Source organism: Neodiprion virginianus, chromosome 6 (assembly GCF_021901495.1).
Source record: "Neodiprion virginianus isolate iyNeoVirg1 chromosome 6, iyNeoVirg1.1, whole genome shotgun sequence".
In the NCBI taxonomy this organism is placed as follows: Eukaryota; Metazoa; Arthropoda; class Insecta; order Hymenoptera; family Diprionidae; genus Neodiprion; species Neodiprion virginianus.
The window spans coordinates 8,897,412-8,913,510 of NC_060882.1; the positions used below are offsets into that span (position 1 = coordinate 8,897,412).

The window sequence follows — 16,099 nt, forward strand, 5'->3', positions numbered from 1 at the left end:
TATACTATGTCTTTTAGACGTTCGTGGATCAAACTTCCTGTAGTGACGAACGAAGTGAGATAACCTTATCTTACAAACTAACTTTGGTTGTGTGTCGAGATTACGATGCTCGTTGGTGAGCTACTTGCCTGTGTATCGACCAAAAATAGATAAATGGATCGAATACGTGCGTGTTAGTCGCTCGGTCTTCTCAATGATGTGTCATTAATCGTTACGACTCGTTAAGAAGTGTGTAGGGTATGGATACGCTCAAAACAAGCCAAGAAATCGTCCACGAAGGCTGGCTCATAAAATCGCCACCCTTAAAATTGTGGAAAGCGGTAAGGTTTCCTCTAAAATCTAATCGAAGATGACTCTTACCATTGTTTACGTTAACCAGGGCTTCTATCATCCGACAATTAATCATTCCCATTTAACGCTCGGATAACCCCTGTTTTAATTGAACGGGATTCATACATCGTCAAGCCCCACTCTTGATCGGGACACTTCGAGCCGTTTTAAATGGGTTAACATTTTTCCTAACAATATAACCGTCAGTCTAACCTAGGAAGTGAAAGATATCCTTTCCACCTCATACCTGGATACTCGTGAGACCCCAAAAAAATTTGTAGTCTTGTCTTTCCCAATTCAATTCTGAATCAATCTTTTTATTCGCTTGGGTTTTTCCTAATAATCATTGATTGTTTGCTCAACTGTGGAAATTGGCTCAACGCCACCACGGACAGCTAGTCAGGTATCTGTGTGTTGCACATACTTCAGATCTCGGTTTATCCTACTTAAATTTATGATGTATTCCTAATAATCATTGTTCGTTGTCAATTTACTTTAATCTTAGTCGTCTTTGTCATATTTGCTGAGCTACTGTTTCCAGTATTTTTACAGGCAACTATTCCAAATGTAAACTTATTTAGAGCATCTAATCAAAGCCTCAAAGTGATTATACATAATTATCAGTATTCTTTGACATCTCAGTTAGAATACTTAATTTTATTCTTATTTATGTGTAATCTTATTTATGTGTAAGTGGTGCAGAATCACTTGTCATAAGATGTAGATAGCATTGTTGATGAATAATTTGTGCAATTTGGTAGAAGCACATAAAAATAATGTTATTTTAGGCAAATCTCATAATATTTGACTGTTTCCATTCATTCGTATGTAATCTTCCTTATATCTTTTTTGAATTATGATATTTTTCCCTCATAATGAATACATTTCAACTCTTACTTTTCTGATTTATTCACTAGCGTTCAATATCTTAGTTTTCATTGACACACAGCTCTGTGAATTATGCTGCAACGAAAATGAATCTCCTTGAAACTGATTCCAACGTAACTAACTAGTCAGCATCTGTTGCAACCAGAAAAAACCTGTTTCATCAGTACTGTCCAATTATTTGAATTCCAACAGAAAGTAATGTTTCACAAAAGTTATCAATGATAGATCTAGATATTGGACTGTTTCAAATCAATTTGGTGTTATTATGCTACATATGCACCTCATTTTGTCAAGTAATTATTGTTGTCTGCCACACCCAATTTGTTTTTCGTAACAACATTGAAGCAGGAGAACATTCAACAAATTCTTATCGTGTATCGTACCTCGAAACTGATTGCTCTAGAGATGGCGAAAGCGTTGGTTCGCGCTCCGTCACAGCGGAGAATTGCCTGGACAATATTTCTTGGAATATTACACAGACAGACGTTGCAGAAAGCTCAAGGGCCGCATAGATTTGGATCAATGCGAGCAGGTAATTATTTTTATTTCCAAAAAATTCTAAAAACGTCATTAAAGTTAGTTTTTGCCAAAAATTACAAGTTATTTGCCATTTAAGAATGAGAATAATCGTTGATTAATCAACTACAAATGTGCAGGTGGATGCTGGCTTGAGATTTGAAAATCGAAAGCAGAAATATCAGTTCATGTTCGACGTGAAGACTCCGAAAAGAACTTACTACCTGGTGGCAGAGAGCGAAGCTGACATGAACAAGTGGGTTGATGCAGTTTGCCAGGTTTGCGGTTTGAAAGCTTACACACAGGATGATGAGCCGCACTGTCAAAGTAAGTCTGAAAATAAGTATCTATATCTAAAACTACTTGTTAAATTAACAATTCTGTTACAAATTGTTTGTTTATTAATTATTAATTGAATTTGAAAACGCAGATCTTTGTTTACGAAAGACATTTTTTGGTTCTTTGGTATTTTTGCTGTGTAGACGAATATACTTTTAACACATTCCAGTGACGTAAACTAAAGTTGTCTATGTTTCAATTTTTCTCTTCAACAGTATTTCCATTCGAGCCTCAAGAGTCGCCTCCGATCTCACCAACCAGTACTATATCTGGACCCTACATTCCAATCAGTGAATGCATTTCTGGCCGCTCCTTGAACGACACAAGCTCTCTTAGTTCTGCCCTGGGACAGAATACAGAACAATATTATGATGCCCCAAGAAAGTTGGCTCCCTCTCCACCCAGATCTCCGACTACAACTGATGCAGAAAGTGTATTTACTGACGATGAATGGACTTCTCCAGTTCCTAGTGTTAATTGGGAGACATTTCCTTCGTCTCGTAAGTAAAAACTTGTAATTAAAGCGGCAGTTGACCTTAATTGAACAGCTTTAACTCACGGATATTGCTTTCAAAATTTAAGTGTATTTGCAATGATTTGTAAGGAAAGAAGATGCTGTCTCCCTTGAATTAGATTTTGTTTTTAGAACATCAATCCATGTGTTGATTCCTTCGTAAAGGCTCATTTAATTGTTTTGAGCTTTTTAGTAATATGTTACATAACATTGACATCGACTCAACTATGATTGTACAAATTAAATTTATTATCTGATGTGCCTAGAATTTCATCTATGAGAAACTCATTCTTCCGAATGTTTTTGGTTGGAAATTTACTTTATTTATTATTTGCATTCATATTAACTTTTACTGTCATTTTTTGAAATTTCTATTTGGACCACTTTCTTTTTACACCGTTTTTGATCCACCATTTGCCTATTAGAAATTGTCGTCACTTTCTTTTGATAAATTTTTTTTCTCATTCTGATCCATTATGTAAGAATCCCTTAAGGTTGAGGAAAAAATTTTTTACCTCGAACCGAAAATTTTTTTAAGCAGGTGAAGCTAGACCAAGCAACGTATCAGGAGATGCAGAGATTGGATCTTGGAGCGTAATGAAAAGATTTGGAAAGCTTCAGATCGTAGATTCAGTGACACCTCCGGCTGTAGAAAAGATACCAGCACCTCCACGACCTCCAAAACCTCCCCATATGGTGCCAGAGAACTTTGGTCATAATTATTTGAATCTTGATAGTGCGGCGGAAAGTTCCAAGCCCACGACTCCTGCCACTCCCGCTCCATCTACTCCGGCTACAGCAATTGTGACCGATGAAACTTACGACTTTCCTCGATCCCATCAGCCAGGATCGAATGCGGATCCAAACACAAATACCGCGGGTCGACCAGGCAGGCATTGCTATTCCAATGCTGCGCCTACAAACTCCGATGGGCACGTTTTTCGATACGATTTTCACGAAGACGAACCATCTAGCCCACGTTCCGAATCATCAACAACGGCAACGTACTCAAACTTGCCTAGTCCTCTAACTAGAGACTCATCGAGCGTTGTACCATCCCTAATGCCTCCACCACCTCCAGTTGTTTACAGAGACTTGAAACCAGGTAGAAGAACTAGTGATTCGACCTCAATTATTAGCAATGAACCATCACCTGGTCCTGTTCTATCAGTACCGGAATCAAGTTCAACCGAGCACTCACCAGCTGAGCCACCAAGTATTAACAGGAAACTCAAGCCATCTCTCACTAAACCACCTATCGATGGTAAGTTTGTGGGAATCCATTCAAATTTACTTATGAGTCGGGGAGCGTTATTTGGAATCTACATATGTGTAAGTTACCATAATTTATAACCCATGTGATACAGGCACACCAGAATTCGAATATTCTTCTGTTTTTTCAATAACAGTTTGAAATCAAACTAGTAAATAATATTTTTCTATTTCTTATTCCAGGACCATTACAATTAGCATCGCCACCTGGTAAAGGCAGAATACGTGCGGCACCCAGTCCGACACCGCCAACTCACTCTCAGTCGATTCGACATCAGTCGACGTCTGATGAGGATAACAATACGTGCGATGACAAAGAAGAGGTAAATATCGGTTGGTCGTAATTACGAATTATTCATTAAATTGATATGTGTTTTGACATGGTTGTCTATTTACTTTTCCAGATATATTACTTTCAAGATCAGAATACATTTATACCTGCCTCGCATCGTTCTTTCGAAGTTCTGCAATACTTGGACTTGGATCTGCAAGGAAGTTTTGTATCGTCCCCTTTGCCACCTGCCCAGTCACCCCCGAGTACAACAGTCTATAAGACTGTAGATTTTCTTAAAACTGAGGCCTTCAATCGAACCAGACAATTAGTAGAAGAAGAGAGAGCGCAATGTACAGCTGAACTTACGTAACTCAATGTGCTTAATGTGGCGTGTCATGATTTGATTTTAAATAGGATATAAGACACTCTCTATCCTGGAAAATCATAGAAATCGAAAAGTGGAATACAAAGAAATGCATGTTGCGCCGATTTCTTTGATAACGATAAACGGGTGATACTGTATTGAATTAGAAAGGAATAATTTGAGTCGTAGGACGGGATGGTATAACCTTTATAATAGTGACCTTAATTTCATAGCACAATTTATACATAGACTGTGTATATATATATATATATATATATATATATATATATATATATATATATATATATATGAGGTGCGTATTTTTTTATTTTTCATTCTTGTTAGGTGCAATACATATCGTATTCTTTGTTCTGTGTACTCTAATTGGCTGATAAATTAACCAACATTACTTACAACTCACTTCTGACTGCGAAGGCAGCAATTTTAATGTTGTTGTTTGAGTTTATGTCATATTTAGTAGCATCTCATTGAGAAAGCCACAGAGTCTAAAGAGATGGTCACTCTGTCACCATACATGTATAGCAATTTAACAGTCGTACTTTATAAACATGCTTACGTTTATCGATGTAATAAATTATCGCAATGAAAGCCAATTATTAAAAAGGGACAAATGAAGTCTAGCCCATCTCAAAAAATTGAATTTATGCAGTTGACTAATTTCAATCTGATTCGGTTTTTTGTTTATTACATCAGTATTATTGACGGAAAAATTTTAGTACGCGTTTCGACGTGTTAATGATCTCAGAAGACCTTAAAGGGCTGTATATTTATCTTTAATTATGTTTCTTTTTTCTGTTTTTTATTTCAGAAAAGATAACTGTGAAATGAGTTGCTTGACTATAAATCCTCATCGATGGAAACCGTTCAAAACAGTAACAATTCAAATTCACCAACTGATATTCGTTGCATTGCACCTTATTCGCGTATATAGACTCCCAAGATTTCTTGAATTGCGTGTAGAAAAATGATAAGTATTGACAACTTTTTTTTTTATCTATGGATGAAAAGGAACTGACGGTGTGGGAAATGGTAGTTGTCACTATATAATATTGATTAAAACTAATTAACAGAGACGTAACATTGACAGCTAGATAAATCGTAGGGCATTGCTGGATCTAATGAGTCGTCACACCTGAGAATATAATTCGATAAAATTGAATAATTTAGAATATCGTATGCCGATGCAACATTCCGACAATTTTGAAAATTGCTGGAGAAAGTTATTGTGTGGGATAGCAAAGTATAACGTGATAAAAAACGTCAAACTTACTGATCAATCCTACAATGATATGCGTAAATATCGAAAGCGCAAGCTAATGTGGAATCGCGAGCAGTTGGCACAGATTTCAACGATTTCTTTAGGACTTATAATTTTATTTTTTGTCGAATTTACAATCTCAGGGATTTAGAATGAGTAAAGCCGCTATTTTTCACATTTTTAATAATTTTAATTCGACGAAATCACTGTTTGGGATTCAGGAACTTCTACAAAATTCTCCTATATTTTTGTCTGAGAAAATACTAAAGCCAATAGTTATGTGAAAGACGTCTTCAGCGTATATCCAGAATACTTGAAATTGCTTCTCCAATACTTTAGACTAAATTTTTTTCAAACTTAATCACGATTCATCAAAATTTTGACGGAACTCTTAATGTGTTATTCTTATAGCAGAATCACTTTGTTGCACATTTGTTTAATGTTTTTGAGAGATGCGTCTCCAACGCATGTTGGTATTAGTGGTATTTAGTATGTGCTGATATTTGATTCAGAGGTAAAAGTTATCGGAGTTTGATAGCAATATTTTAGTAAACCAAAAATATAATGATAAACTTAATAATAATTTCAATCGTGATAGAAAAAAAGTGTCTTCGATAAAAATCTGCATTATTTTGTATCACCTTTAAGAGTTTTTATTTTCAACTACGATTAAATTGCGTGTAATTTGCAGAGATGAAAAGTCAGAAAAATTCACTATATTCTAAAAAGTATCAGTTTCAATATTATAATATTATCATAAAGACTTTCTTTTTTTTACAATAATTGCCAGGATAACTTTGATAACATTATCATTTCATAATGATAAATACAAAAGTTAGTACTCCGTATAAGAAAGTCTCAACGATGTGCAACCCTTTATCTTTAAAATTTGCAACGAATTTTGAAACAAACGCGCTGTCGAGTTTCATAAAATTCTTGCGTTTGATAAAATATATTGCTTCTAGCTAATATATAATTATAATAATAGACAAATATATTATAATATATGAACGTGCCTATACTTTAATGTTTAATATCTATCGTTAATCTGTGCTAGGTATACATATACAATATACATATATACTTACACATAAATATGCTAAATATTTCACATAATCGTGTAGGTAGGAGGTTAAATTTTTTTTCTCGTTTCCTGTGTTTATTTCAAAACTGTGTCACAAACTTATTCAGGACAAATTTTTAGACAAGTCAGATATTCTCTGATTGCTGGTAACAGCTCTTTACACATTATATACTGATATATACGCCCGTAAATATATACTGTACAAAATAGCAATTTCTGTCAAATATGTGAGTGCTGATAGGTCAAATAATAGTAATATTATAATTGGCGGATTTAAATATTAGAGACACTGCATGCCATATACATATTATATAACTATACATATATGTACTACATACATACATAAGTATGTACATAAATAACTATACATATACACATATATTTTTATTTTTATAAAATATCAATATTTTAATGTTTTTTAGTTCTATTTTTAAGGGATAGAGTTTTCTTGTTGACGTATCACTAAAGCAGTGGTCACAGTCAATTAATTAAGCACAATTAATGCAATTTTTATTCACTTTTATTAACATTGTAATTTTTCGAGGTTCACTAGGCAACAATAATTTTTTTAACCGAAAGGCCTAATAATCAGATACCAAATTATACGAATGAATTTAACTATCCCGGAACAGATCATCCATTATTACGAATCATTTTAGTTGTAAGCCCTTTTATTTGTTTATCTTGTATCCTTTTGAAATTTGACTATTGATGTTTTGGACCTTCACTTAAATTATTTGTAAATTATTGCGGTCTGATAATTGAGGTCTTATTTCTTATCATCCCGCAACTTATAATAGATACTATACCGACATAATTGTTTCAATGCATGTCATACGAATGGACAAGGTAAACAAAGCATTCGGCATTGTCCCAACATGACTCATATCTTTGTAAAAAGTTTTCAGTTTCTTCGTTTTCCGAATATAGCAGTTATATCTTTCAGTTGTCAAACTTAAAATATGTATTCATGTGAACTCCTAATCATTCAGTTGGAAACAAAAAGAGTTTTACACAGAATGCCTGTTTAGTAAAATCTTTTGAATGTAACATGAATTTTTGTGGGCTTTTTGGTTCGAGTCATTGTCAGATTTCGCATGAAAATAGCATCACTTTTTGCTGATTGTCAATATTTTTCATAACTGTTTTCTTATTGTGTTGAAATTTTTACAATTTGAAGAAAGATCAGCTCTGAATGTATTCATTGAAAATGAAATTGATAAAACTTGTTGGTATTATGTACAGATATCAATTGCAAGTTTTGTAAAGTAAAATATTGAAACTCGAAAATTATTGATTGAGAAAAATATATTTTGGTGACATTAAAGTGAATACTAAATCCTATGTCATAGAATTGAAAATAATATTGAAGCGTGTAAAACAGGGGGCAAAAGTGTTGATTATTAGGACGTAATGCAATATGTAAAAAAGATGCAGCAAATTGTAACACAGACCAATATTATTACAAAGTTTGAAGCGGAGCTTCAAATTTATAGGGAGTATACAACCGAGAAATTGTACAATTTTATAGGTATATAATTGAAACCCACCAATATTAATTTCTAGTACATATATAAAAATAATAACACCAAACACGCACAATATGTTTAGAAAAACATATCGGCAATGTTATAATACAAATATAAATAATAAATAAATGTCGAAATAGCTCAGTTTTGAATATCGATTTACCGTTTCCTGTTTTGTTCAATAATATCCCAGGGATCGAAGCAGTTATGAAAACTTCACCTTTAATGTTGGAAACTTACAGTTATTTCATGCATGTTTAATCTATATTTTTTTATTCTTCTTAGAATGTTAGTAGACGATGTTTGAATGCAGATTTCGTGTTGAATCAAAAATATGTGTATACAAGCACTGTGCGTAATGTGCTACTTTCTGCGCTGGATAGTATAGAAACGTACCCTATTTCCAATTCTGTATTGTTTACATTTACTCTTTATTAGACAACTATAATAACTTTTTATTAGTTTCAAGGATCGTCGAGGATATCGTATAGTATCTTAGTTTTTTCCACCTGAAAAAACAGTAGTTGCAACTATTTTTCTCTTTTTACTTACCTGTTGTACCTATTACTTTCTGGAATCTACATGTAACTAACTTTAATTATTAATGATTCAGTTGCCTTTATTTATTTTTTTTTACGAACGAAATAATTACAGCCACGTAGGATGAGGCGGTTTGTACATCCATTTTTGGGTGCATCCATGATTAGGAAATATATAAGGAACTTACAAATATCCTATTTTACTGTACACATTTTGCTCGATGAACATTTGTTTTTATCTATCTAGGAACAATAACGTGTATACGGGGAAAAGAATATTACCATGGAAATTTCGCATTACTTGATGTTATCTCCTCGTTATTGTTAACTTATCATATTATTGATAGAACAAACTATTAGAAGGAGTAGAACTTCAATTTGTACAAGTTCAAATGGAAATTTGCTTCTAATTATAAATCTATGTGCTATAACATATCACAGAATGAAAAAAATAGCGGCGTACACACCGGGTATTGGCATTATTAGAGACTAGAAACGAAGAAGTAGCTAACAGCTTTCACGGGTTGATTCAGTTTTGAATTTCGAACGCTCGCCGTGACAATTCAAAGGCAACTTCATCGTGTGTAGATCAAGTTTTCGGCATGCGTAATCGATCCGGTGTGAAGTGCGTCGACTCTGAAGCGATTCGCATCTGTCATTTTATTTCTCTTACGGCGAGCGACCGGCGAAGAACGCATTCTAACATTGTGTGGCATCGTATAAATTGTATTTTCCGTAGTGCATTGTGAATTGGTGAGTGCTTTCTTGCCAGAGTGACATATTCGGCAATTTAACTTGTCATTGTTGTTCAGACCATACAGCGCATTAATTTCTCGCATATTCCGTCAAAGGTATTTTCCAACACGCGGATAGTTGACGCTGAGTGAAGTCAAGTGTAGCGCGTAAATAATAGTCTGCATCCTGCGAATATTAAACTTGTGTTCGATGTATAGTGTAATGTGAGTTATGTGATTGCAGATACGAATTGAATGCCGATTGGTTCTTCGGAAAAATGTAAGTAAATGCCATTAAAAATATTTCATTAATCTTAGATTCTCGTCGCGAAAAAAGTACGTAGTAAGAGGATCATTATGATCTGATGACGAAGGTTGGATCGCGAAATATTTCGAACACTGGTCATAATTCCGTTCTATAGAATTAGATTCACCTTTCTATGAGAGAAAATGGAATTTAAAAAGGAAAAATTTCTCCTCACGTTAATATTCGTGCCGTCTTTAATTTCATTGTTAGGAAACATCGATCGAAACAATTTTATAAGTCACAATAATTGTCAGGTACTGTCTATCTAATTGTAAACGAAAAACTATATTAGTCGTATTTCTGTTTGTTAAATCTTTGTGGAAATTCGGTATCCACATGTTACCTCAGATTGTTCAAAGATTGTTCTTTAATGAAATTCTGAAATAACGCGCGTTTTGCGTGCACAGTTGGTTCATTATCAATCACTGCTCTCAGCAGTAGCAGTTCGTTTTGGTAAATATGCTTTGCATTATCTATAATAATGAAGCTAGTAACGTCGTTGTAACGATGCATGTTTAGGAAAAATCGCTACTTCACCCTTCAGGAATATCCGAAATTTAGTAAACCAGTACAAACAGAGTATACTATTATTTCGAAAAGCCAACTCCTTGAAAGTCATTCCAAATTGCCCAATGATGAAGATTTTTTTACCCTGATGTGTCGTCACGTTACGCTGCTAACTTCAGCCTCATCGTTGTCCACTGTTTTCATGATGGTAAGTAAGGAATTGTTACCGACATGCGGTTACCACTAAAGCTAGCCCCAAGTTCCTGTTTCGAATCAGAGGCTGCTTACAATTAGTGTAGTTAGCTGTTTCAGTTTTACGTAAAACTGCAATGATATTGGGTTTGTCCGACATACCTCAGTTAGCGAAAGATGTTAGCGTTGTTCTTCTATAATTAATATACCGAGTCATGGCATTTTATCGGCCATTCTAAGCTCATCGAAAGTTCTCGCGATTCTACCGAAGGCAACACCATTGTTGTTATTGGCTCCATCGATAAAGCAGTAACAGGATTACCAACATTTGTTGTTTACCGCTGTTTTTTGAGCTGTCGAAAAATTTACTCCACAAATGAGTTTTTCAAAATTTTCCACGTGCAATGACTAACGCTATGCAGAAGTATGATTTTCTTGCCAAGCGACATGTGAAATACTGAGTAGAAATTGGATAAGAACAATCTGACTGGATATTGCGGGATAATTTAGTATTGTAGAGAAATAAAGAATATGATTATAAAATTCATAAGTTTTACTTGGTTCTATTCAAGTCTTCATTCTTATTTTGTAATAATTGACTTTTATACTATATTGTTCATGCAGTTCGAAGTTTAGCGAAAATCTTTCTTACTGACATTTGCATGCTACAAAGTATCGTATCTGACGTCTCTATGTGTAGTAAATGGATGAGAAAAATTGTCGCAGGCATTGCTTGCAATTTACGTTATAAAGAATCAGTGTAATTTCTATTGCATATCAGAAATACGATGTCTCGAAACATTCGGCAGGCTCTACGGTCATCCCAATGAAAAACCTCACGCCGACTTCTATCTTCTGCGGCGAAACGTAATTAATCAATTATCATACTTTTATTGAGATAATGATGCATAACTAACTCTTGACCTACCAAGTTTGTTGATTTCTTCATTAAAAATATAACTATCAGCATAGTATGTACGAGGGGAAAACAAGTTGCAAGCAAAAGAAGCATCGTTCCTTAGACCTATACAATACTGGTAATTAATTTATTTAGAATTTGACGTATCTTGTGCCACAGAAACACATTTGCTATCTTTCAAGAACGAAAACTGAGCTACGATCGAATGATTATTCCTTACATATTGCTGCAGATTCGTTCAATGCAACATCATTACGTTCGTCAGTGGAAGTTTAAAGAAAATACGTTGGTATAATTTATTACTGTTCTGACGTATCCATATCTATTTTAATATGGTTTGATTAACGCGATGAACGTGAGACGTTAATCAGCTGAGGAAAAATACGCGGAATGTTGCATTCAATGAACGTAATGAAACAATGGATTGCATACGGGGCGTACATATGAAAGCATGATAAAACTTAGGATTGAATAAATGTATGGGGAATTCTATGCGAATCCAACCAACGATTGACCATCACCATTTTTGATTTTGTTCAACAAATTTCCTGCAATTGTCTCAACTTTGTACAGTACCCTGAATTTTTTTAGAATTATTATTTAACTGGTTAATTATTTATAAATATTCAGAGTAAATTTGAAAAGGACCTTTTATAAAATTCTCAAAAACTCTATTTTCTTTTTCAAAGAATTCATGATGAGCCGACTTTTGTCTCTTCTTTTTTAGCACTCTTAATTTTTTGATTCAATATGAATGTGGTTTAAACAGTTAGAAAATTCAGTTCAAATTTTAAAAACTTCAATTTTTCACTTTTAACATTTCTAGATTGGTTTCATCACGAAGTTGATAAAAATAGTTGAATGTGCAAAGAAATAAAAAAAAAAATTAAAATCCCTTCACAACGGAACCGGTCTAGAAATGTTGTGAGCGAAAGATAGAAGTTTTGAGAATCTTTCCGGAATTTTCAGACCGTTCAAACAATGTTTTAGATGACCAAAAATATTGAAAGCGCTGAAAAAAAATGGCGAAAAACACATCGGCGCATTGTGGGTCCGGTCTTGAAATTTTTGGAATAAAAAATACAGTTTCTGAGAATTTTTTGAGAATCCTAAAAAATATTCCATTTCAAAATGACTGCAAATATTTGTAAATAATTGAGCAATCGCAGAAAACTTTTTAAACAAAATCAGAAGTGGTTAGGGTCAGACGTTCGACGGGTTCGCATGAAATTTCTCTACGTATAAAAGCAGTTTGAATTACCGCGTAATAAGTTGCTTATCGCATTGCAAATGTGTGGCAAACATAATTTTTTTAAAAATATTTACACTCAAGGTAAGGTGAAGAGGCGTTGCGTTGCACCGACATTCCGATAACGAACAATCTCCTATGCGTAATATTGCACACGTCCTGCAGCGACACCCGTTGATTACAGAGTGAATATAACTGCGTAAATAGATCGTGCCGAGAGCACGGTCTTCAGAAGCTCCTCGAAACCTCTCAGTGATTTTTAACTTTCAAAGTTTACCGAGAACCAGTAAGTAAACGCAAAAATGCCTGGACCCTGTGAAAAGTGCAAAGGTAAGCGGCTCTTTATTTTTTTCATATTTCTTAGCCCTCGGTAATGCTCCAAGTTTTATACTTTGAAAACCTAGTAAATTATGAGTTTGAAGTTAGTTATGTTATCGTAACGAAACGTTGGGGAAAAATCATCAGTTTATTCATTTTACAATGATTTTTAAGGAACTAAGATTTGGAAATATGAGTGTGTTTTGTTCTATTACGGTTTCCCGAATTTTAGACAATTCCAATATCGCGAAGTAACGGTTCTTCCGCAGCATGAATCGTTACGATAACGTTACTAAATTCAATATGATTGTAAATTGTTGAATTACATGTACATTAGGAGTTATTCATGCCGGTTTTGTGGATTACATTTGTCACAATTACTTATTTTTTTGCATATTTAATATATTTCTACATATTAGTCTTCGAGTAGTTGTTTTTGAAAAAATTTCATGTAAATCAACTTTTGCGTGGTATACAAATTTTACTATTTGTTTGAAGAATAATTTTTTTTAAATTAGCTAATAATTCAGTTGTCATTTGACGAGTTGATCTGCATCACAGCATAAGACAGTTTGCATTAAAATTTTCACACGAAAATAAAATCGTAACTGAACCGGACTAAATTACTCGAAAATTCTAACCCAAAAAGAAGTTTCCAAGTATATTTTACTTAGCATTAATATTTGAACACGGGTATATCCACCTCAAACAATCCAATCAGGATGGAATGTTTTTTGTCTACTTTAAATAAATCCTTTTACTTAAGAAAAATACGTCTGATGTTTCTGTAACGTTTTCCAACGGCAATTGATCACATCTACCAATTGAACGCAGTTAATGTATCCGGGAGTATAGGAATCGGTATAAATTATTTCCATCTACGTCTTTTACAGATGTCTGCAGTGACTGCAAATGCGGTACCGATTGCGAATGTTGCGACACCGCACAAGGTAGTACTATAATGTACCTAAAGTTATACCTATAAATGTGTATTATTAAAAGATAGGCAATTGAAAGACACGGCACATGATAAGATATTAAAAATCATTGGCGATTATCGGTATCTTACAATTAAATGAGAATTATTACGTGCAGGCTTGCAATTAGTTTTCACCGTGATAAATTCTCATCATATCGTCGATGATTATAAATAACTACGATTAATATACTATAGACATTCCGATTTTTTTTTAAGAATTCTCACGCGTTGCAGGTAATTATCTTGAATTTTCTTATTGCAGATAAGTGCGAGTGTAAGAGCGAGGGACAGTGCACTTGTACGGATTGTAAGTGCGAATGAAAATACTACCCATCTCTTCTGAAAACAGCGTCGAAGCTATGACGTATCAAAATGGTTCGAATCGCCGTGGTTCATTCATCGTTTACGTTCAATCAAGCCCAAGTTATTTTATAATTTTAACCACCACAGCTGTTATCAAATTAATACAGTTACCTTTGTACTACGTCAGATTTGATGATACATGGCGTCAATCGCTGATTTCATAATAACTGCATCAACGCAATAAAACAAAACCTCTGAAAATGATCGCTGTGTTTGGATTTTGTCTGATTTGCTTGTTTTACCGAAGTAGCCTTAAGGTTAATTTATTCCTTAATGTTGCTGTTCGTCATGTCCCAGACTCAAAGCAGACGAAATATCACAATGTTTCATTATAGTTATACAGATGGTGTGATTTTTTACAAGCTAATTAAAATATGCGAGCCTCTGCGTTGAGCGGACAATAAAAACCAATTAAACGGAGGATTTTGTCACGTCGCTTTGAATTCTACTCCGCTGCACAAGTTTATTTGCGTATAATGATAACGCTTACATCGGGTTTTCAATTTTAACCCAAAGACCACGCAATTCTAACTGCAAGCTCCGTCGTTCCCAAAGTTTGATTTATAGACAGGACTTGGTTACTCGAAAGAGGCAAAAACGTGTAAAGCTCAGTTTTATGAAATTCGACTCCTCGATAGTTTAAATAATCCGGAATTATGCGCACCGTGTCGCGTTTCCTCCGTTACGAGAGCTCGCATATTCGCATCATATCGTACAACGACAATAGTATATGCACGTATATTATGCTCGGACGATTTATTTTCAGGCGCATGCAGGTACTTTCACGCGTGTCTGTCCGCCCCCGAGGGATGGGCCATAGAGTGAGTAGCTGCGGGCTGGGGGCGAGAGGATTTCGAGTAATTGTACCTTATAGCTCGAGTCGCCAACTAAAAGCAAACCCGGGTCTCCCAGCGCCTGTTAAGAGGCTGGTCCTCTGATACAACGCGCTAGAATGCACCTTATAATTCCATATTCCGACTTCCATTTGCCTCCGAATTTTTTGCGTGCCACATATCTTCAACGAATTTGCCTCTTTCTCGCGTAGCTTTCGATTCAGGCTCGCATTTTCAGACCTTCAACGCGGTTACGGTAATCAGATAACTCAAAACTCGGTTTACATGTGAAAACGTGTTAACTTCGAAATCCGCAATATTGAATTTCGTCGTAACGAGATATATCAGATTAAAACGATAAACACGGCTTGCCCAAGATTTTCAAGCTTACATCGATCACCCCTAATTGTTCAGCGTTCCAGATTCCTCGATTCTATAATTAAAAAACTCATTTTTATGAATATTTCACTGCCGTATGTAATATCTCAACTTCTACCCTGAGAAAAATTTCATTTGTTACAGTAACTAGAAAAATTCAGTAAAACAGGTATCGTTGAAAAAACTGTTTGAATATTGTTGGAATTACGAAAAACGAGGTGGACGTAACCATTTTGCGCTATTGTCGATCCTTTTTCCGGTAATTGCAACGCAAAATCAGTTTGTTCGGTTTACTCTACTTTTTTAGGTAAACAAAAGGCTTTAACGTCAATTTATTCTTGCGCGAGCATTAAATTTTCGCAACAGTTACAAGAAAATCTAGCAACAGTGAT

General features: G+C 34.6%; 1 protein-coding gene and 1 long non-coding RNA gene across 6 annotated transcripts; both read left to right on the forward strand.

The window, feature by feature from the left end:
- LOC124306997 (GRB2-associated-binding protein 2) lies at positions 1–8,529 on the forward strand. 3 transcript variants are annotated; one of them, XM_046768248.1, is made up of 8 exons: positions 1–320; positions 1,622–1,750; positions 1,875–2,061; positions 2,289–2,573; positions 3,126–3,851; positions 4,043–4,182; positions 4,264–4,483; positions 5,327–8,529. In XM_046768248.1, coding segments are annotated over exons 1-8 (1,770 nt in total). In that variant the 5' UTR covers positions 1–239; the 3' UTR covers positions 5,329–8,529. The 3 variants fall into 3 exon arrangements, with proteins under 3 accessions (XP_046624204.1, XP_046624202.1, XP_046624203.1); XM_046768246.1 differs by lacking the exon at positions 5,327–8,529 and having other exon boundaries at positions 4,264–4,771; XM_046768247.1 differs by lacking the exon at positions 5,327–8,529 and having other exon boundaries at positions 3,129–3,851; positions 4,264–4,771.
- A 1,137-nt stretch (positions 8,530–9,666) lies between these two features.
- LOC124306857 (uncharacterized) lies at positions 9,667–14,700 on the forward strand. Of its 3 annotated transcripts, none has more exons than XR_006908696.1 (5): positions 9,667–9,681; positions 9,907–9,942; positions 12,921–13,166; positions 14,048–14,104; positions 14,396–14,700. It is a non-coding gene; the product is annotated as an uncharacterized LOC124306857 (long non-coding RNA). The 3 variants fall into 3 exon arrangements; XR_006908695.1 differs by lacking the exon at positions 9,667–9,681 and adding an exon at positions 11,450–11,535 and having other exon boundaries at positions 9,928–9,942; XR_006908697.1 differs by lacking the exons at positions 9,667–9,681; positions 9,907–9,942 and adding an exon at positions 11,691–11,705.
- The last annotated feature ends 1,399 nt before the right edge of the window (positions 14,701–16,099 follow it).

Coding starts and splice junctions, on each gene's coding strand:
- LOC124306997 (XM_046768246.1), top strand. CDS start 240: ATGGATACGCTCAAAACAAGCCAAGAAATCGTCCACGAAGGCTGGCTC. Junction 1,751..1,874: donor ATTTGGATCAATGCGAGCAG/GTAATTATTTTT, acceptor ACAAATGTGCAG/GTGGATGCTGGCTTGAGATT. Junction 3,852..4,042: donor CACTAAACCACCTATCGATG/GTAAGTTTGTGG, acceptor TTCTTATTCCAG/GACCATTACAATTAGCATCG.